The sequence below is a fragment of the Schistocerca nitens genome, chromosome 2 (assembly GCF_023898315.1).
Source record: "Schistocerca nitens isolate TAMUIC-IGC-003100 chromosome 2, iqSchNite1.1, whole genome shotgun sequence".
Taxonomy (NCBI): Eukaryota; Metazoa; Arthropoda; class Insecta; order Orthoptera; family Acrididae; genus Schistocerca; species Schistocerca nitens.
The window spans coordinates 414,537,293-414,561,413 of NC_064615.1; the positions used below are offsets into that span (position 1 = coordinate 414,537,293).

General features: G+C 40.9%; 1 protein-coding gene across 1 annotated transcript in view; it reads right to left on the reverse strand.

Moving 5' to 3' along the window:
• Positions 1-24,121, reverse strand: part of LOC126236279 (serine/threonine-protein kinase ATR) — a 391,469-nt gene that overhangs the window by 43,865 nt on the left and 323,483 nt on the right. Inside the window, exon 38 of the mRNA XM_049945439.1 lies at positions 17,916-18,023. Coding sequence (XP_049801396.1) covers positions 17,916-18,023 — 108 coding nt within the window. The remainder of the gene's footprint in view (positions 1-17,915; positions 18,024-24,121) is intronic.

Here is a 24,121-nt window from a genome sequence, read left to right on the forward strand (position 1 = left end):
TGCTCCAGAGCGTCACTGAGTGGCACTTTCGTAAATAACGAAACAACATCAAAGCTGACCAGGATGTCGTTTGATGCAAGTTTCAGTTTCTTCAGCTTCTCAATGAAATGTCCTGAGTCCTTAATGTATGTGTCGGTCTTCCCCACGTGTGGCTGGAGCAGAGAGGCCAAGTGTTTTGCCAGTTTATATGTCGGTGATCCAGGAGCGCTAACGATCGGTCTCAGTGGAACGTTGTTCTTATGGATCTTGGGTAATCCATACAGCCGTGGTGGTAGGGCTTCTGTGTTGCGCAGGTTTCTCTGTATGTCCGCCGGCAGAGAAGACACCTTGATTAATCGATTCGTATTCCGTTTGATACGTTGCGTCGGATCTGCGCTTAGTTTTCGGTACGTCGTCGGATCCAATAGGTCTCGGATCTTTTGCTCATAATCTTCGATCTTCATTACGACGGTCGCATTCCCCTTATCGGCAGGCAGTACCAATATACTCTTGTCGGCGTTGAGATTCTTAATGGCTTGTACCTCTTCTTTCTTCAGGTTGCAAGCTGGTGGTTTTGCTCGGCGCAGTATCCTGGCTGTTTCCGTGCGTATTTCCTCTGCCCTTTCACAAGGAAGGGTACGAATGGCTGCTTCGGTGTTGGCAATGATGTCCTCCATAGGTATAGTTCTCGGGATGATAGCGAAATTCCCTCCTTTTTGAAGAACAGACACTTCCTCTTCGGTCAATTGTCGTTCAGTGAGGTTGACCACTGTGTGTGACATGTCGGGAGTCGCCTTGTCGGTGTGCTTCCGGCATCTTTCAAACTTTTTCTTCTGTCGATCGGTGCAGCGCTCGAGTTCGTTCTGCATGCTCCTGTGAGTGATGCTGTCAATCTTGTCCCAGTCGTCTCGATGCATTCTGCTACTTAGTTGATAGAAAAGGTCCAGAAGTTCCTGATCCGTTCTTGCCAAGTCTCTCCGTGTTGTATGTATTCGCTCACGAAGAAAAGCTCGTTCCATTCTGTCGTAGATACGATGTGCTTGTTCAGAGAAGCTGTAGAAGTACAAAAACACGCGAACAGTTTGAACAAGAAAGAGGAAAGCCTTAAGGTCAACGGATCCTGGCTTCCCGTACTGCAGCGAACGACCGTCGCAGGTAGCAAGAGGAGAACCGCACCGGAAATGACCGCGGAGAAGCCCTCGGACGTTGGCGCGCCAGGTACATATAGCCTGCGCCCGCGAGCTCGGCTCCAGTTCACCACCGGCAATGGAGGGTGAAGCTTTGACAATGCCAGCCACTCGTGCTGGCGAAACGTCAGAAAAATCATTAGATGAACGTCGGCCGAAGAACCCGAGACAGAAGCCAATAGGCAGTTTGTCAACAAGTGGCCACGAAAGCCTCAACAATTTTGTATCACCAACAGCCTTTAGGTATGAACAATGTCTTTGCAATTTATGTGAGATCTTCCTACAGTATTCTGCTACGATAATCGTTGAGGGCTTCTGGCTCTACCCTCTTGACAGTCAAATGCATTTCATTCAGCACATCTCTCTCTCTCTCTCTCTCTCTCTCTCTCTCTCTCTCTCTCTCTCTCCCTCTCCCTCCCTCTCTCCATTCTCCATCCTACATGCCCCTCAACAGATAAAATGAAATATAAGTAACATATTCAGGTGACAATTCGTAAGTTTAAAAAAAGAAAATCAACAATGTAACGCTGGAATTTGTTTAATTTTTCAGTTCTTCCAGGAGCTCCTCGACACAATAGAAGGAGTGAGCCATGAGGAAACTCTTCAGTTTAGACTTTTTGAGTTCATGTGGTAGCTTATTGAAAATGGATGCAGCAGAATACTGCACTCCTTTCTGCATAAGAGTCAAGGAAGTGCATTCCACATGCAGATTTGATTTCTGCCTGGTATTAACTGAGTGAAAGCTGCTAACTCTTGGGAATAAGCAAATATTGCTAAAAACAAACGACATCAAAGAAAGTATATACTGTGAGGGCAATGTCAGAATTCCCAGACTATTGAATAGGGGTCGACAAGAGATTCTCGAACTTACACCACACATAGCTCGAACAGCCCATTTTTGAGCCAAAAATACACTTTTTTAATCAGAAGAATTACCCCAAAAAATAATACCATATGACATAAGCGTATGAAAATATGCTAAGTAGACTACTTTTCGTGTTGAACTGTCACTTATTTCAGATACTGTTCTAAAGTTAAATAAAGCAGCATTTAGTTTCTGAACAAGATCCTGAACATGGGCTTTCCACAACAGCTTACTATTTATCTGAATGCCTAGGAACTTGAACTGTTCCGTCTCGCTTATAATATGCCCATTCTGTCTGATCAAAATATCGGTTCTTGTTGAATTGTGAGTTAGAAACTGTAAAAACTGAGTCTTACTGTGATTTAGCATCAAATTATTTTCCACAAGCCATGAACTTATTTCATGAACAAAATTATTTGACACTGTTTCAATATTACACACAAGATCCTTCACTACCAAGCTGGTGTCATCAGCAAACAGAAATATTTTTGAATCTCCTGCAATACTAGAAGGCATATCATTTATATAAATAAGAAACAGCAGTGGCCCCAGCACCGACCCTTGGGGAACGCCCCATTTAACAGTGTCCCATTGGGACTGAACATCACTACCACTCTCAGTATTGCAGAGAATTACCTTCTGCTTTCTGTTCTTAAAGTAAGAGGCGAACCAATTGTAAGCTACTCCTCTTACTCCATAATGGTCCAATTTCTGCAATAATATTTTGTGGTCAACACACTCAAAAGCTTTCGTTAAATCAAAGAAAACACCTAGCGTTCGCAACCTTTTATTTCATCTGTCCAAAACCTCACAGAGAAAAGAGAATATAGCATTTTCAGTTGTTAAACCATTTCTAAAACCAAACTCAACATTTGACAGCAAATTATGTGAATTTAAATGCTCCAGTAACCTTGTATATACAACCTTCTCGATAACTTTAGCAAACACCAATGGCATAGAAATAGGTCTAAAATTGTCAACATTATCAATGTCTCCCTTTTTATAAAGTGGCTTCACTACCGAGTACTTTAATTGGTCAGGAAACCGACCACTCCTAACGGAAATGTTACAGATATGGCTAAGCACTGGGCTAACATACATAGAACAATACTTCGGTATTCTGCTAGATACCCCGTCATATCCATGAGAGTTCTTGGTCTTTAGTGATTTAATTATTAACTCAATCTCCCTCTTGTCAGTATCATGGAGGAGCATTTCAGGTAACAGTCTCGGAACACTTTTTTCTAAGAGAGCTATATGGTTCCCTGTTGGGACTAGGTTTCTATTTAGTTCACCTGCTATATTCAGAAAGTGATTATTAAATAGTGTACATATATGTGACTTATCAGTAACACGGACATTCCCACTACGCACTGATTCTATATCCTCGACCTGTCTCTGCAGACCAGCCACTTCCTTTACGACTGACCATATGGTTTTAATTTTATCCTGAGACTTAGCTATTCTATCTGCATACCACATACTTTTTGCCTTACAAATAACTTTTTTAAGCACCTTACAATACTGTTTGTAATGGGCTGCTGCATTTAGATTTGGACTATTTCTAAAGTTTTGATATAATTGCCACTTTGTTCTACAGGATATTCTTATCCCTCTAGTCAGCCACCCAGGCTGCCTGTTTGTGCTAGTACCCTGTTTTGAACGTTATAACGGAAAGCAACTTTCAAAGAGCACGAGAAAAGTCTTGGGGAAAGCATTATATTTATCATCTACTGTATCAGCACTATAAACATCTTACCACTCTTGTTCCTTGATAAGGTTTACAAAGGTCTCCACAGCAACTGGATCAGCTTTCCAAAAAAGTTGATAACTATATTTAACATGTGTTGCAGCACAAAAATCTTTTAGAGTTAAAATTTGTGCATCATGATCTGAAAGGCCATTCACCTTTTTGCTAACAGAATGCCCTTCTAGTAATGAGGAATGAACAAAAATGTTGTCTATGGTTGTTCTACTGTTCCCTTGCACTCTCGTTGGAAAGAATACAGTTTGCATAAGATTATATGAATTAAGGAGGTCTACCAGCATCCTTTTCCTTGCACAATCACTTATACAATTAATATTGAAGTCACCACATATAACTAACTTTTTGTATTTCCTATAAAGTGAACCAAGAACCTCCTCTAGCTTTAGCAAAAATGATGTGAAATCGGAGTCTAGGGATCTATAAATAACAACAGTTAGAAGTTTAGCTCCACTAAATTTAACCACGCCTGCACAACATTCAAACACCTTTTCAGTGCAGTACTTTGGAACATCAGTTGACTCAAATGGGATACCATTTTTCACATACATGGCTATTCCCTCACACCGCAAAGATCTCGTAGAAAAGCTGCCAGCCAACCTGTATTCTGGTAAAGGAAGCCTCTGAATTATCTCCTTATTTAAGAAGTGTTCAGATATACCAATAATTTCAGAGTCAACATCTATAAGCAGTTCACTAACTTTATCTCTAATACCTTGTTTATTTTGATGAAATTTACTAATTCCCTCATTACTCGGATACCTAAGCTTTGTCAAAAGTGGTTCCTTTGTTAGAGAGACTTCCCTTAAGCAGGAATACCTATCAGCTGACTTCAGTCTGAAAAAAGGTACAGCTCTAACACCCACTACTACAGGAATTTTCCCATGATTGATCCCACCACCCCACCTATGCTGTCACCTATAAGCTTTGCCAACCTCCCCTTCCCATCCCATACCTGTTGAGGTGCAGGCCATGTCTAGTGAAACCCGTCCTGCTGATAGACTCCACCGACACCACTGAAATGTGACCCATGCTTTCTGTCATCAGCGCACCCCCAAGTATCATGTTATTACGCCTGACGGCTGTATTAAGATGAGGCCGATTGTGACACTGAAACAGTTCCACGAAATGCACATTCGTGTTGCCAGTCTGAGTGGCTATCTTTTGCAGGTTACCATCTATGTCATACTCCCCATCCCTGTCAATACTATTACCAGCCCCACCCACAATCACTACCTGATCCTCTTTAGTAAAATCCCTACATAACCCCCCTATGTTAACAGTCACCTGAGCCAATCCTGCATTAGGCTTCACAATGCTGGTGACCTGGTACTCACTCCCCAGCACTTCCTGCAACTGCTGGCCTACACCTCTACCATGAGAACTACCTAACAGCAGAACCTTCTTCTTTCTCTTAGACTTTGCAAATGTCCTAGCCACCGTAACTGCTGAGGACTGCCACATACTTCCTACATCTATAGCTACTAGAGATTCCTCCCCACTAGACTCTGACAGTTGGTCATATCTATTGCAAACACCAATAGTAAAACTATCTGAAAATCTTCTTCTCCTAGCAGATCTCTTGCCAACAGCCAGCTCCCATTCCCCAAACCCCTTCTCCCTCCTCATCCTGCCTAGCTCCTCCTGTGCATTTTTCAACCGCACCTGAAGGGCGCAGATCTTACGCTCCTGCTCCTCTATCAACTTACTATTGATACATAACCTGCAGTTCCAGTAGACGATCTCACCAGAATGCCCACTGGCTTCCCCACTGCATTTCCCCCAATGAAAATACTTCGAACAAGTCTCAGACCGCAATCCACTACTCACGAACCTACAGCAAAGCCCACACTTCTCACTCACGGTAAAATTTTACAGTTATTGAAACAAGGAAACTACTTTAAGTTCCACTACTACAACAAGAAGATGTTAAAAAACTGACTACAATACTCACAAACTTGCTCTACAAGGGAAGTAACTACTATTATTGACAGTATTAATCAACAACAAATGAGAATGTAACAAAAGACTAACACAGAAAGAAAATCAAATGTCTAATGACACAGTAACAAAACTGAAAGCAGTTTCCAAAAATTTCTTCTGAAATTATGTCACCAGAAAGCACCAAGAACACCGGTTGAAGACTACTAAAGTTCCTAAATAAACCACTATACACAAACAATTAATTAGTATTTAGCTTTCGATGCACCGCTACAGCTGCAACTGGTCAGCGCGGAATGTAAACACAGGTAAGAGGTTAAGTTGCTCGATACGAAACACTCACAAATATCAGGTCACAACACAAGACAGGCAGAGGTGAAAATCCTCACAGAGGTCAGGCCTGTTTGTCGCTATTAGATACAGTATACTTCTGTTACTATAAGGTTATCGGTCTTAAGCTGACTGCAGTTTAATTAAAAAGAATTACACCAGATGTGCTTTGTTTTTATTTATAAAGCATCTTCCATGGCTATTCTGAAAATTGGGTCCATATGTTTGTACATTTTTGATTCTTTTAGGTTAAAAACAGCATTTTCTTTATAAAGCTGGTCTGCAAGTTACTTGCAGTGTTTCTTTACATATTCTCCTCCTTCCCTCCTTGCTAGCAACAGCTGGTGTCAAAAGGCTTCATTTCACAATTGCACTTGGCAGCTTTTACCATTCTGCATTATTTCCTGCACTGCATTACTTACACTTCACTTTTTTAAACTGTTTCTGAATCTGCACTGCCACAGTGTTTATGTCTGTTTGTTTGCTGCCATTTACATTGCAAGTGTCACCAACCTGTGAAACAATTTTTTTTTTCTTGGGGGGTTGGTGGGGGGGAGGGGGGGGAATGGGTGGGGTGGGGGGTGGGGGTGTTGGCCTGGACAGAATCTGGGAGGAGATGGTAGTGGTAAATGGAGTCTGTGATTATATGTTTACATTTAATGTTATATTAAGTGGTCAGTCAGTTTAAAGAGTGTGTGGTTTGCCAAGTTGGTCAGATCGTTTATGAGTTGTTTCTTTTTTGTTATGGTTTTTTTTGGGAGTGGCACTTTACTCGTAAGGTGAGGTGGTGTTTTTTGTTATTGTTTATCCTTATGATTTCCATGTCTGTGTCTCTGGCTGCAATTTTATGTTGTGTTGGTGTAAGTGTTCTGCAAAAGTTGTATGATTTGTCCTATACTTCCACGCTCTTATATGTTCTTTGTATCTAGTGTCATGTCCTCCTGGTTTGACCGATGTATCTTCCATTACACGTATTGCATTTCAGTTGGTAAATTCCTGATTTCTGATGCTGATCAGTTTTTACTATTGTTTTTAGGAAGTATTTCTGAATTGAGTGGTTGGTTTGGTGCGCTATTTTTATGCCTTGTTTTTGAAAGTATTGGATATTCTGTGTGTGTATTTATGGTTGTAGGGGAAAATCTGCCAATTGCAAATGTGAAATGAAGCTTTTTGACACCAACCACTGCTGGCAAGGAGAGAAGGAGCAGAATATGTAAAGAAATATAGGAAGTAACATACAGACCAACTTTATAACAAAAACACTGTTTTTTAACCTAAAACAATCAAAAATGTACAAACATATGCATCGAATTTGCAGAATAACAATGGAAGATGTTTTATAAATAAAAGTGAAACGTGTCAGTTGTAATTCTTTTTAATGAAATTGCAGTCAGCTCAAGACAGATAACCTATAGAAACAAATATTACCAGCTGGTGCGGAAGATGGCCATGCAAACAAACAATATACTTCCATCACGAGTGGGCTTCTGAGCAATTTGTTCAATGTAGTTATCAGAGAATGAATTTATTAAAGTTTTGCAGGAAGTCTTCTCACGCACACCACTTACAATACTGTAATTTTGATGACTGATCGTTGGATAATTAAAGTCTCCTCCAAGGATGAAAGTATGATTGGGTAACTTACATGGGAGTGAACTTGGGTTTTCCCTAAAATTTTTGGTTACCTCTGGAAGTGATCCTGTTGGTCAATAAAAGGATCTGATTATAAGTTTATGGCCACCCTCAACACTGAGACCTGAAAGGTAATCTCACATGCATTTAAAATTTCTATTTCGATGGAGCTGAGTTTCTTGTTGACTGTGACAATTACACCACCTCCATTTACCATATGCCTATCATTTCGATATATGCTTCAATTTTCCTGAAAAATCTCATTGTTGACAAATCTGAGTTTTAACCAACTTTCTGTATCTAGTATTATGTGAGCTCCACTCATTTTTAGGAATTCTTCAAACTCTGGCACACTGTTGCAATGCTTCATCAGTTAATCACTAGGATTTTAATACTCCATATGTAGGGAACATGTCTTTGAATCTTATATTGATACTTCCATATGTCCTACAACTATCATTATCTGGACTGGATGGCGAGTCACCTAATCTAAAAAATATTTGTGTGAGCGCCCCATACGAAGTCAGCTACCTGGGTAGCAGCTTCTGGCATGTGTTGGACAACTGACCCCTTTAAGGGGACTCTACAATTCTCTATATAAAGAAATGAAGATGGCATCTGTTCTTTTGGACATGTCTTCATATCATTAAGGCTAACCGGCTGATGACCTTCTTCAGTACAGATGCACATGGACTGCCTGAACTCTTACAGGACTCGTTGGATTTTCTGCCGCGAGTAATGGGTATAATGTCAGGGGCACTACGAATGTACTGCGTGGACTATAAGTTGAGAATGTGGGTCTCATGGGGAGCATGCCAGCAATAAGTCCATGCAGTCGCACTATCCTCTGTGCCCTCAGTAACTCAGATGGATAGAGTGTCTGCAGGAGATCCCAGGTTCGAGTCCCGGTCAGGGCACACATTTTCAACTGTCCCTGTTGATGTATATATCAATGCCCGTCAGCATATAATGGTATTGATTTAATTGTAATTTCTTTCTACAATTCTCAGTCGTATTACACAATTCCAGGAAGTTGCAGCATACCTTGTCACAGAACCTTCTATGTCTCTCGTTCAGTCCATCCACTCGACTCCAAAATAAGAGGCCATGATCCCTTCTGTGTGCTGCAAACTGTCAGCTCCACTGAAACTCCATGAGCTAGTAGGACCTCAGAGCCCAGACAACAGCATCCTTATGGCTTTGGATGGTAGTATGGGCTTCCTGGGATCTTAGTTCAGGCTTGTGTTCACAGATGGCACAAGAAGTATCTTTCTCTCAGCGATGTTTAAGGACTAATATATCTTCACACCAACGTTGGCACGCAGCGCATTATTTGCGCCAACACTGTCATACGGCGAATTGTGGGTTGTGAACTTTGTTCGAAATGGCATGGAGAGTACCATCCGATCAGGAAATAAGTGACTTACTCATGATGGAAGAGGTTTTAGATGATACAGAGAGTGCAGAAGAGGATGAGGAAGAGAATGGCATTTTTGAAGGTACATGAATTATTACTTATACATTACATGGTGTTGTTACTATTTACACAAAAACGCTGTGTCATGCATTTTGTTAGGCTTTGTGGCAACCACACTGCCAAAGGCTATATTATTCTTTTCAGTTGATGATCTGAACGAAAGTAGCTCACCAGAAGGGGCTGGAAGCGATGATGAATTTCAGTACACACCACTTGATGTTCATGTAGCTGAATGGTGCAATGTTTTTTACCGTCTTTGCCTATCAACACAACACTGAGAAAAATACTGGCAGATGATAATTCTGCAAGTTCGGTATTTGACAGTGCTAAAGTGTTTCTAACAGACTAAGGTATCAGAGACTTGAAATTACAAACAAATCTATATGCAGAGCAAACAATTGTAAAGAAACACAGTAAAAATGAACTGAAACCTCTTTCATTATTGATTTCTTGGAAGCCAGTTATGTTGACTGAAATGAGATGTTTCTTGGGCATCGTTTTCCACATGTGCATTTCCGGAAGGCCAAGAATGGCAGATCACTGGTGCTCTAATCCAGTTGCGAGTTGCAATTTTTGTCTGCATATAAGGAGTTGTTTGCAGTATAATCAGATACTTTCTTGCTTACATCTCACTGATAATTATAAGCAAAAAAGGCCAGGAAAATAAGTATTTCATCCACTCTTCAAAATCCTTCCTTACTACAACAGGCTGAGGGAATTTTGTATTTAAGCATATCGTCCATCAAAAAAACTTACAATAGATGAAGGTATAGGCCCATTTCGAGGTCGTGTAAGTTTTCGAGTGTACATACAGAACAAACCTCACAAATAAGGCTAGAAGCTGTATAATGTTGCCGAGGCAAGCAGTGGTTATGTCCTCAATTTTGAAGTGTATGCCGGAAACAGGTACTCGACTACGCATCATCAGCAGTTGTCTTGAGGCTCCTGTCTGAAGGCAATGTGTTGCATAAAGGCTACACTGTGTACTTAGACAGATTTTATTCAAGTCCAGATCTGTTTCAGCAGTTGGCTCAAGCAGGAACTGGTGCTGTAGGCACTGTGAGCAAGTCAAGGACATCGATGCCCCAAGATTTAGCAGTAACTAAACTACAGAAGGGAGAAATGACATACAGACATAGAGGTAATGTGTTGGAAATGAAATGGAAGGACAAGAGAGATGTGTATTCATTATCAACTAGACATATGGCATCATTTGGTACACACACAAAAAGAAAGGGAACATTTGTACTGAAGCCACTCCAAGTTCTAGATTACAATTGCAACAAGGCTGGGGTCAACCTTGCAGACCAATGCTTACAGTACATTGTATTTTGACACAGGACAGTAAAATGGTGGAGGAAGCTGTATTTTCACCTCCTGCTTATGGGAGTGTCAAATTCATTCTTGTTGTACAATTCGGTGCACCAAATGAAAATGACAATCACTGACTTTTTTATAACACTTGCAGCTAAGTTCACTCAGGAGAAAGCACAACAAGTTGCTGGTCCAAGTGCACAAAGTGGAACTGTGGACAGATTATCACAAAGGCATTTTCTGCAGCACATACTACCAACATTCAAAAAGTATGCTGCACGTGTGTGCCATGTATGCAGCTCCAGAAACAAGAAAGAAACTGGAAAAGCTTCTCGCAAAGAAACACGGTACCAATGTGAGCATTGTGTATGGAACCTTTTTTCAAAATATACCATACAAAGAAACATTATGATTCGGTGTGAGAATTGAGTTGAGGAATATAAAGAGTGGATATAAATAAAATATTTTCACTTTATAACATTTTTGCTGTATTTTATTTGAATATATGACTTTTTTTAATTTGCAAAAACATGGCAGTCAATTATGTGATTACCTTCAAACCCAATTAAATACAACATAAACATCTCACCATAATTTAAAAGCAGAAGGAAGTAGAATTTTAATGATGGGCTATTTGTCAACATATATTAACGAATGCCACCACAGCAGGTCTCCAAATATTGATAAAACTGTCTGGTTTCTGGAGCGGGTACACAGAATAGGACTGGAACTGTTAACTATCAAACCCGGTAATGCTTCGCAATTGCTGAATATCTGTGGGAAATGGATATGTTCTAATTTTATTCTCTCCCTCTCTCTGTTCATCTCCTCCTCCTCTCCACCCCCTCTCTGTCCATCCCCCCCCCCTCCCCGCCGTCCATCTCCTCTTCCCACCTCTCTGATTCTGAGCTTTGTTTATTCTTACTGCAAACCAAACCTCGTTTGGAAACTGAAGTTGCTTAAAATAAATGGGGAAATTGGTTGAGATCATTGGTATGCAGAGGTGAGAAAGACCTCTCCAGCTGCTGTTTCTGTGAGGACAGTAGCTTCAATGACAGTACTTTGCACAGTTTTAATCTGCCAACAGATGAGACAACAAAATTCCGGATGATTCAGATTCTTTAGCAGCATTCTAATCTTGGCCCATTAAGCTATAAATACAACTTCCCTGTTTTCTGTTAAAAGTGACTGTGAGGAAGAAAACAAAACAGCACTTTGTTGTGTATTCGATTTTTGTTTAAAATTATGTATGAAGAAAAAGAATGTGTATGGGAGAAACAATTTGTCTACTCATTTAAATGCCCTGCTATCATAGTTAAAACTGATTGCGAGAAAGAAAATGAAACTCCACATTTTAATAGCACAGCAGTTTCTTTATTAGAGTTAGTTTTAACAAAAAAAACTGTACACTGTCTCTTTGAAAAAATATATAGCCTATTTCTGTACAGATTTTATTGGAGTATCATGTAAACATTTGAAGTAAATCAGCGAAGAACTTTGAGATTTTTGAATAACATCATTTCCCCTTTTTATATAAAAACAGACAGCCTATATCCGTCCAAACGTTCATTAGTGAATCATGTAAAAAATCTGAAGTAAACTAGACTACTACTTTTTGTGCCTTTTTGGCAACAACATTAAACAATGTCTTGTCTTTATGGAGTATATTGATGTTCCTTACATTGTAAACTGCATGAGCAACTGCCACTCACAGTTGTTACTGCACAGTGTTCATTCAGTGTACCAAAGATATTTTGTGCAGAAACTCACAACAGCAACGATAAGTAATTTTATACTACTGACCTTTCGACCTTCTACGCTCTGTGATACCTACTGTTTCATTACTCTCTCCTCACATCCTCACAAACAAACAAGTGTTTCTCTCTTGTGAGGTCAAGACGATTTACGGCCACCTTTCTAATCTTATCAAACAAATCTCCCTATCTTGCCTAAGGAAAGAGCACCCACAATCCAAAAGCTAGGAATAATATTTCTATTTTTAAATGTTTCTGCTGGCAGCACAAGCTGAGCAATTCTTTGATGTAAAGTTTGTAACTGTTTTCACAATCATCAAAGATGATTGTGTGGAAAAGTAATTGATGGCACATTCCAGATATTTATCAAATAACTATTAAAATACAAAGTCACTGAAATATTTTCTGTACTTTATATTTTTAAATTTTGGATAGCTCCCAGGTAGCGTTCTTGTGTTGAAACTTCTCAAAACTGACCATACACGGTGTTTCAAAAAGGACTTTACAACTTTAAAAATTCATATAAATTTATTGGAAGAAGACATAGAGCTGTAGAGCTGGGTTTAGTGTTATTTTGTAGCAAAACACATCAAGGCATGTGTGGTTTTATATATATATATATATATATATATATATATATATATATATATATATATATATATATATATATATAAAAAGAAAGATGATGAGACTTACCAAACAAAAGCGCTGGCAGGTCGATAGACACACAAAAAAACACAAACACACACACAAAATTCTAGCTTTCGCAACCAACGGTTGCTTCGTCAGGAAAGAGGGAAGGAGAGGGAAAGATGAAAGGATGTGGGTTTTAAGGGAGAGGGTAAGGAGTCATTCCAATCCCGGGAGCGGAAAGACTTACCTTAGGGGGAAAAAAGGACAGGTATACACTCGCACACACACACATATCCATCCACACATACAGACACAAGCAGACATATTTAAAGACAAAGAGTTTGGGCAGAGATGTCAGTCGAGGTGGAAGAGTAGAGGCAAAGAAGTAGTTGAGAGACAGGTGAGGTATGAGTGGCGGCAACTTGAAATTAGCGGAGATTGAGGCCTGGCGGATAACGAGAAGAGAGGATATACTGAAGGGCAAGTTCCCATCTCCGGAGTTCGGATTGGTTGGTGTTGGTGGGAAGTATCCAGATAACCCGGACGGTGTAACACTGTGCCAAGATGTGCTGGCTGTGCACCAAGGCGTGTTTAGCCACAGGGTGATCCTCATTACCAACAAACACTGTCTGCCTGTGTCCATTCATGCGAATGGACAGTTTGTTGCTGGTCATTCCCACATAGAATGCATCACAGTGTAGGCAGGTCAGTTGGTAAATCACGTGGGTGCTTTCACACGTGGCTCTGCCTTTGATCGTGTACACCTTCCGGGTTACAGGACTGGAGTAGGTGGTGGTGGGAGGGTGCATGGGACAGGTTTTGCACCGGGGGCGGTTACAAGGATAGGAGCCAGAGGGTAGGGAAGGTGGTTTGGGGATTTCATAGGGATGAACTAACAGGTTACGAAGGTTAGGTGGACGGCGGAAAGACACTCTTGGCGGAGTGGGGAGGATTTCATGAAGGATGGATCTCATTTCAGGGCAGGATTTGAGGAAGTCGTATCCCTGCTGGAGAGCCACATTCAGAGTCTGGTCCAGTCCCGGAAAGTATCCTGTCACAAGTGGGGCACTTTTGTGGTTCTTCTGTGGGGGATTCTGGGTTTGAGGGGATGAGGAAGTGGCTCTGGTTATTTGCTTCTGTACCAGGCCGGGAGGGTAGTTGCGGGATGCGAAAGCTGTTGTCAGGTTGTTGGTGTAATGTTTCAGGGATTCCGGACTGGAGCAGATTCGTTTGCCACGAAGACCTAGGCTGTAGGGAAGAGACCGTTTGATGTGGAATGGGTGGCAGCTGTCATAATGGAGGTACTGTTGCTTGTTGGTGGGTTTGATGTGGACGGACGTGTGAAGTTGGCCATTGGACAGGTGGAGGTCAACGTCAAGGAAAGTGGCATGGGATTTGGAGTAGGACCAGGTGAATCTGATGGAACCAAAGGAGTTGAGGTTGGAGAGGAAATTCTGGAGTTCTTCTTCACTGTGAGTCCAGATCATGAAGATGTCATCAATAAATCTGTACCAAACTTTGGGTTGGCAGACCTGGGTAACCAAGAAGGCTTCCTCTAAGCGACCCATGAATAGGTTGGCGTACGAGGGGGCCATCCTGGTACCCATGGCTGTTCCCTTTAATTGTTGGTATGTCTGGCCTTCAAAAGTGAAGAAGTTGTGGGTCAGGATGAAGCTGGCTAAGGTAATGAGGAAAGAGGTTTTAGGTAGGGTGGCAGGTGATCGGCGTGAAAGGAAATGCTCCATCGCAGCGAGGCCCTGGACGTGCGGAATATTTGTGTATAAGGAAGTGGCATCAATGGTTACAAGGATGGTTTCCGGGGGTAACAGATTGGGTAAGGATTCCAGGCGTTCAAGGAAGTGGTTGGTGTCTTTGATGAAGGATGGGAGACTGCATGTAATGGGTTGAAGGTGTTGATCTACGTAGGCAGAGATACGTTCTGTGGGGGCTTGGTAACCAGCTACAATGGGGCGGCCGGGATGATTGGGTTTGTGGATTTTAGGAAGAAGGTAGAAGGTTGGGGTGCGGGGTGTCGGTGGGGTCAGGAGGTTGATGGAGTCAGGTGAAAGGTTTTGCAGGGGGCCTAAGGTTCTGAGGATTCCTTGAAGCTCCGCCTGGACATCGGGAATGGGGTTACCTTGGCAAACTTTGTATGTGGTGTTGTCTGAAAGCTGACGCAGTCCCTCAGCCACATACTCCCGACGATCAAGTACCACGGTAGTGGAACCCTTGTCCGCCGGAAGAATGACGATGGATCGGTCAGCCTTCAGATCACGGATAGCCTGGGCTTCAGCAGTGGTGATGTTGGGTGTAGGATTAAGGTTTTTTAAGAAGGATTGAGATGCAAGGCTGGAAGTCAGAAATTCCTGGAAGGTTTGGAGAGGGTGATTTTGAGGAAGAGGAGGTGGGTCCCGCTGTGACGGAGGACGGAACTGTTCCAGGCAGGGTTCAATTTGGATGGTGTCTTGGGGAGTTGGATCATTAGGAGTAGGATTAGGATCATTTTTCTTCGTGGCAAAGTGATATTTCCAGCAGAGAGTACGGGTGTAGGACAGTAAATCTTTGACGAGGGCTGTTTGGTTGAATCTGGGAGTGGGGCTGAAGGTGAGGCCTTTGGATAGGACAGAGGTTTCGGATTGGGAGAGAGGTTTGGAGGAAAGGTTAACTACTGAATTAGGGTGTTGTGGTTCCAGATTGTGTTGAAAGGAATTTTGAGGTTTTGGAGGGAGTGGAGCTGGAAGTGGGAGATTGAGTAGATGGGAGAGACTGGGTTTGTGTGCAATGAGAGGTGGTTGAGGTTTGCTGGAAAGGTTGTGAAGGGTGAGTGAGTTGCCTTTCCGGAGGTGGGAAACCAGGAGATTGGATAGTTTTTTGAGGTGGAGGGTGGCATGCTGTTCTAATTTACGGTTGGCCTGTAGGAGGATGCTCTGAACAGCCGGTGTGGATGTGGGAGAGGAAAGATTAAGGACTTTTATTAAGGATAGGAGTTGACGGGTGTGTTCATTGGCTGAGTTGATGTGTAGGTGAAGGATTAGGTGGGTGAGGGCAATGGATTGTTCAGTTTGGAACTGGTATAGGGACTGATGGAAGGAAGGGTTGCAGCCAGAGATGGGAACTTTAAGTGTGAGGCCTTTGGGGGTAATGCCAAATGTCAGACAAGCCTGAGAAAATAGAATATATATATAAAACTTAAAGTGAAGATGTTGTATGTGGTTTCCGTTGATTTTCCTGCGCACATCCCTTCGGAAGTAAATTTCTTCCCAAACTCGTTGTAGCATTGCAGGTGTAACTTCTTCAGTAGCGGCATAGATTCTTGCTCTAAGTTCAGGTAGAGAAGCCAGCAAGAAGGTACAAACACGATATCCTTGATGAATCCCCATAAGAAAGAGAGAGAGAGAGAGAGAGAGAGAGAGAGAGAGAGAAAACGAGTAGTGTCAGGTCTAGGGAACAAGGTGGCCATGCAATTGGTGCATCACGGCTAATCGATTGACCTGGAAAGCGGTCACTGAGAAAATCCCAGATGTCAGCCAGGTAGTGGGGTGGTGCACCATCTTACACGAAGTAAACATTTCACTCTTGGTCATCCTCATCAATCTGTGGTATCAAAAATTGATGTAACATATCCAGGAACACTATCCTGTTGATGGTCCTCTCATGGGGTGGGGGGGCATACACTTTGTTCTCGCTCAATGCATGAAAAATGTTCAGTTTAGAGCTATCACAAACATGTTGCAATGTTTGATGTGGATTTTCACTGCCCCAAATCCTACAGTTATGTGTGTTAATCTTGCCACTTAAGTGAAAAGTCGACTCATCATCAGAAAAGATGATTTTGTCCAAGAAATGTTCATCGTTGTGTAATCGATTTAACATATCCGCACAGAAGTTCTTGCAAGCAATTATATCAGCAACTGTTATTGCTTGTACGATCGTTAATCTGTACGGTTTCAACTTGGACGACCTGATGATTTCCCATTTCTTAGTGAACACCCTGTTTCTACAAAACATTTTTACCACTCATAAATTGTAGGCCTACTAGGAGGATCTTTAGCGTACCTGGTATGGAAATTATGCTGAATTGTTGTTGCCGACTTCAATTCTTCAAACCAGAACACAAAGCTAGCACTCTAGATTCCAGTGAAAGCCACCATCTTTAACGCAACTGCTACTAGCGGGCCTTATGCTGCAATTCAGCACTAGTAAACTATGCGAGGCAAAACTTGATGTATTTCTATACAAATTGACACTACAATCACCTCTGTAGGTACTATGTATTAATTTATATGAATTTTCAAAGTTGTAATGTCATTTTTGAAACACCCAGATAATAATTAAAGGAAACTTGTGGACGTTTCTTCCATCATCCATTACCTCTTAACCACTAAAGAACTACAGCATTAGACCAGAAACAGTAAAATGTTGTTTGTCAGCACCATCCAGTACATCTCCCTAAAATTAGCTTTCCAGATATGTAATCCTTCTATTCACTAACCTCTCAGGCTTACTTCCTCTTTATAATGGATAAACATTTATTACTCACACTTGGGGGTGGAGGGAGAGAGAGAGAGAGAGAGAGAGAGAGAGAGAGAGAGAGACCAGACACATGACAAAGCACATACATCTTCTTTGGCTCCTTACTCACTGTAACAAATAAGTAAAGCACTTCAAATATGTTTGAATCAGATAGAGTGACATGTCCCTAGTTTCTTGCAGTTTACTGCTATACACTATCGAGTCATTTTACTACTATTCAGTTTTAAATGTTTATACTCAGAAAAGTTACCAGTAAAATAAGGATACCTTGCATATTATAAATCTAAACACAGGACACAATGAAAGATGGATTATCAATTTTTGTAAAACACAACATAGTACTGAAGATATAAGCTAGTAAGTGCTTTTTACTCTCTAAGAATAACCAACCACCAATCATTTAACTATTAATATTCATGTAATATCCACTTCTGGTGAAGAAAAAAAAGTATTGGAATATGTGCCATCTTTGAGATAATGAGTACTACTTGGTGCCAATACATACATAGGTGCGAACACGTAGAGCACGCTGCCTCGAATCTGGGTCCTTTTTTAAGTATTTATTAACTATGCCATTAAACTCCATCAAGCGAAAATCTTTGCGCAGATCATCCTGCAAAACAAATATAGAAAGTACAGAGTAAATTCAAACAACATAAGGCAACTAGTAAGTAGAGGGACACTAACACAGAGACACTGGTCACATTTTATAGTACCAAGATATAAAACAAAACTTTCTTATTTATACCTGTCAATGACTTGACAGAAACCATTAAACTGTCTTAGTAAACTTCAGACAAAGATCTTCTGCTGTGCTTCAGCCCACAGAACGTGACTGACAATGTCATTCACATGTTCGACATTACGTAACCGTAGTTAAATGTACCCTCATGAACAACTGCAGCCTCGTTGGAAAGACAGTAATCTAGTTGTCACAGCAAATGGAATTGTTCAGTGTTCACCTGAATGGGATGTCCATCAGACCTCAAACTGACTGTCAAGGTGACAGCACAGCACAGGATGAGCAACAAATGTGATATCAGCACATTGGACCACAGCCAGATGTTTGATGTCTGATACACGGGACCTTTCATCTTCAAAGTTAGCAGGCACTGAGCTCTACACATGTCACAATGTCAAGTCTGTACTATGAGCACCTTGATTCAGGTATAAACACTGTTACCACAGACTGGGTTCCCAATTGTTTGTTGCAGATTGTAAAAGTGGACAGCTGCATTGCTGTGCAGTATATCACACACCTTTTGACTGTCAGACAAGAAGAACCCACAATATGGAACTACCTTCTTGAACTGGGGTATAGGAGACTCCATCCCACATTTATACCTCTGCTCATTGTATGTCACAGGGCAAGGAGATTACTATGGTGCAGCAATTCTGCCGCTGAAAGCTCAAAGCAGTGAAAAAGGCTACCCTAGATTTACAGCCATGTTACACATTCGTACACGTAAATAACAGGGTACAAGTATAGTGAAAACCACAGGAGGTGATGCAACATGTTTTCCAGTAGAGCACAATTCAGGCAGGTTGCGTAGGTCTTATAGCGTGTATTCTTCTGTTTGCTTAAAACAATCAGCAGGAGACCTGAACCTTTAGCACTACAAATCACCTGTTCATTTCCAAATTGTGCAAGAATGGTTTGAGGAACAAATTATGGGCATTTTGGTGCTTGTCCAACCTTCAGGTCATGTAAGTTTCTCCACCCCTCAGGTCATCTCACTAAGCATAATTGGGATAACATAGAGTCATGTGGGTACTTTAGCCCTGTTTCATCAACATCTACATACAGTTTTCATACGCAACCATATGGTGCACAGTGAAGAGTACCTTATACTGACACAAGTCATTTTCTTTCCTGTTCCACTCACAAATGAAGTGAGGGAAAATAGACTGCCTTTATGACTCCGTACGAGCCCTATTTCTCATAAGTTGTCTTCACGGCCTTTATGCGAAATGTATATTGGCAGAAGAAGAACTGTTCTGCAGTCAGCTGTGAATGCCGGTTCTCTAAATTTTCTCAGTAGTGTACTGCAAAAAGAATCTCATCTTCCCTCCAGGAATTCTCATTTGAGTTCACAAAGCATCTCCATAATGCTCGCGTGTTGATCAAACTTACCAGTAACAAATCTAGCAGCATGCCTCTCAACTGCCTCCCTATAAATCAGTCTGGTAGTCCCCTAAACACTTGAGCAGGACTCAAGAATGGATTGCACTAATGTTCTATACACAGTCCTCTTTATAGATGAGTTTTTCCTAAAATTCTTGCAACAAACTGAAATTGACCATATGTCATTCTTACTACTATCTTTACATGCTCATTCCATTTCATATTGATTGTCAGTGTTATGTTTAGATATTTAGTTGACACGAATTTGTCAAGCAGCACATTATTAATACCATAGTCAAACATCACAGGATTATTTCTCCTACTCATCTGCATTAACTTCCATTTTTCTTCATTTGGAGCAAGCCACCATGCACAACACCAAAGAAATTCGGTCTAAATCATCCCGTACCCTTCTACAGTAACTCAGTGACAATGCTTTCGTATACACTACAGAGCCATCAGCAAACTATAGATTGCTGCTCACACTATTTGCCAGATCGTTTATGTTTATACAGAAAACAATCACACCTGTCACATTTCCCTGACACCCTTGACTCTGGCGAACACTACCATCAAGCACAGTGTACTAGGTTCTATTAATTAAAAAGTCTTTGAGGCAATCATATATCTGGGAACCTATTCCGTATGCTTGGGCATTGGCTCATAATCTGCAGTGCGGCGTCATGTCAAACTTTTTCCAGAAATCTAGGAATATTGAATCTGCCTGATACTCTTCACCCATGGTTCTCAGGATATCATGTTTGTGCACAAACAATGCTTTCTAAATCTGTGCTGGTTTGTGGACAGAAGCTTTTCTGTCTCAAAGAAGTTTATTACATCATGATACTAGCCTCTGTTTGTGACTCATCAGCTGAGCAACAAGTTCCATACTTATAACGAGAAAATAATCAATTACTGACAAAATTATTTAATTGTATAGATAAATAATCTACTCACCAAGCAGCGGCAGCCTGAAGGAGGAGCCACCACTTGCTCCAAAAGCTTGCCAATTACAAGTCTTTTATCTGCCGCTGCTTGGTGAGTAGATTTTTCACCTATCCAATTAAATAAGTTCCATATTTAACTATTTACATATGCTTCTATAATTTAATTCTTAAATTAATAGTTGCAGAATTGATGGGGGTGGAGGTGGGGTATGCATGTCATTGTGGATGCAGGAGGTGCTGGCCACAGTTTCTGAACAGTGGAAGACAGTGTTGGCCGCTGTCAGCCAACTTTGGGCTGCTGCCTCATGGTGTAGCAGCGGTGGAGAATCTGGCACATCGCATGGGACACCTCAGGTGCCCCTTGCTTCGCCCACGTACTCTGCTGCCAAGGCATCTTACAGTTTACCCAATGCGGGGTAAGTTCTCACCTCAGGGTGGGTGACAGGCTGTAATACATTCACATCACCTGAGGCAGTGTGAATGCGGGGACTGGTCATTTGGCCTCACCCATTTGACCTGTGACTCGACAAGTGACCAGTACTTCAGCAGTGTCCAAGCAGGCATACAGAGGGAGGGATTTGCTAGTTACTGGAAACTCCAATGTTAAGCACATTATGGACCCTCTTAGGGAAACAGCATCCAGGTCTGGAAAGATGTCCACTTTGTGCTAGGTATGTTTGCTGGAGCCATATCCAAGATATGGAGGAGCCACTGCCTGTTATCATCGAGAGTGCAGAGAGCAATCATCTTCACGCTGTGGCTCATATTGGCACCAATAGTACTTGTTACTTGGGTTCTTAGGAGATCTTCGGGTCATACTGGTGGCTGGCAGAAGTGGTGAAGGTCCTGGCCTTACTCGCAGGGTGCAAGCAGAGCTCACAATTTGCAGTGTCATAACCAGAATTTGATCAGAGTCCTTGGATTTGGAATTGAGTGAAGGGTTATTGTATCTCTACGTGAACCACAGAAATTACAATAACGTATGTGTAAGATTGTATTGTAAGTATAAATAATTTTAATCTACTACACGTGTTTTAAGAAGAGTCAGTACTTCCTTTATATTCCAAAGTTATCAAATAATGTTGGTTTGCAGCATCTGCATTCACCAGTACTATGTATATACACAGCATAAAGGCTGAAATTGCAGTAATACGGTTTGTTAGTGAAGCAATTATCTTTGACAATGACATGCAATTATATTAATTATAAACTCATGCAGAGTTTTAAGGACGGTGGAGCAAGATTCACTGAAACCGTCATCCTTTACACTTACTTGTAAGTTATATTGACAAGAGTCTTTATGCACAAAACTGGAATCCAGGAAAGATAACAGAAATTAGTTAAACATGCCTCACATATTGAGTTCTCAATCCCAAACAATGTCCTTAACAGTCATTACAGTTAGCATAGGCTTACATGAAATACGAAAAAAAGAGGTCCCAAACAAAGTCACGGCTTCTGTATTCTTAATTCAAGTATATTCGCAGATACATAAGACAAAGTTTACTAGGATATGGGGATAGCACATAATGCAGGCCCAAAAATCTGCAGCCTAGATCATCAGAGAATCCACAGAGTCTCTGATGAGACCCTGTGTGCTCTCCATATTCCAGTTAACTTTAATTCAGAGGTATCTGTGAATATGGTTGAACTGAAGATACAGAAGCTGTGACTCTGTTCAGAACCAATCATTTTTTTCGTAAGTTTATGCTACATGATAGACCGTGTCCAGAGATGTTACAACAATGATTTGAGAAAGTTAGAAATGTATTTCACCTATCTATACGTGTGTGACATATGGAAGTTTTTGTCAACCCGAGGAGTATGATGGTAAGGCAACTGCTCACAATAAGTGGGAAATCTGGGTTCAAGTCCTGGTGCAGCACAAATTTTCTCATGATGTTAAAGGGAGTACATCTAAATCTATTACAGTTAAGTTTAATTCCTGGAATAAATTCCCTGTTTCTTTTTTAAGATGTAGCAAATAAAATCCAAAGATAATCACTTCAGTAACAAATAGCATTAATGCGATTTCAGCCTTCATGCAGTGTAGATATGTAGTACTGGGGAATGCAGACATCTCAAGGTAACAATATTCAATAAAGCTGGAACTTACGGACAGAGATTTAGTGAGACTTTTTGATATGCAAGTGACAGATTATATTATTCCCATTTACAATACTCTCTTACACATATTTTATTGTAATTTCCATGTTTCATGTAGAGATACAATAGTAATGGGGTGGAGAATTGTAGGACTCCCCTGGATATGTCAGGGATGTGCTACACATAGAAAGCAGCTACTTGGATAGTAGAGTACTTGTGGAGTGGACATGCTGGTTTCTTATGCTAGGTGATAGTTTGAGGCCCCCTGATGAATACCAGGTAGTCAGTATACAGAGAGCAAAATCAGACTGTGTGCAAAGTAAAGACACTTTGCTAAAATTTTAATAGTAAATTGCCAAAGCCCTTGTAACTAAGTTCCTGAATTTACTGCCCATCAGGAAAGTAATTGTGATCAAATTATTCTTGGAACTGAGAGCTGATTGAAACCCTAAGTAGAAAGCTCCAAAATATTTAACAAGACATTGAATCTATATAAAAAAAATACATTAGACGCCATACGAAGGGGAACGTCCACTGCAGTTGATTAAAATATTGTTTTTATAGGGGTCAAAATTCAGTCTGACTGCAAAATTATCTAGACGCAAGTAAACAGCCTAAGAGAATCAAGTTAATCTCTGGATGTATTTACTAGCAACCTGATTTGACCATAACAGTTGCAGAATCATTCGAAGACAGTCTACACTCAATAGTGTGGAAATATCCAAATCATGCAATATTAGCTGGAGGCGACTTTAACCTGATTCATTGCAGGTGGTACAGACAGTCTTGTGAAAGTCATTCTGAAGACTTCTTCCGAAAACTATCTTGAGCAGCTAGTTCGACAACCCACAGGCAATGGAAATATTTTACACTTTACAGCTACTGATAGGCCTGAACTTGTTGACAGTAACAGTAGAGAGACAGGGATTAGTGATGAAGATGTCATCATAGCAACTTCCAATGTCAATTTATTGTGAGCATTGGCTGAGTGGCCATGGTTCAAGATCAGTTCCCAATAGTTTCAGTGTCTCATGGAGCCCATTTCATAACACACTGCCACTGTCATCAGGGTAAAATGTAGTGTCACATGTACTATGTACAAGTACATTACATTTTTCAATACTTCATAAACTATTTTTAGAAGAATGTTATCGTCACATAGTATAAAAAGCTATAAATTGATAAATATGAGAACTATTACATCAATCTAATGTCTCCTACATGCACACTAATGACTAGAAAATTAATACTATGAAGAACACCTAGCAAGTATGGGAACATCCTAGGGCTTCAGTATAACATTTTATTCTAAAATTTCCATCATGTTTTTCAGCCATGCATCTAGCATACACTCATTGTGGCCTATGTAGGAGGTATAAAACTGTGGCCTCAGAAGAGACTTGTTATTTCTGGTAATCTGCTGACAAAACCAGGAAAATGTTCACCATGGTCAGCCAATAGGAAGTGTGGGAGAGACATAAAACGTTGGTTACTGGCTGCTTCTTGGAGTGCATGGCCCAGCCTGTTTACCGT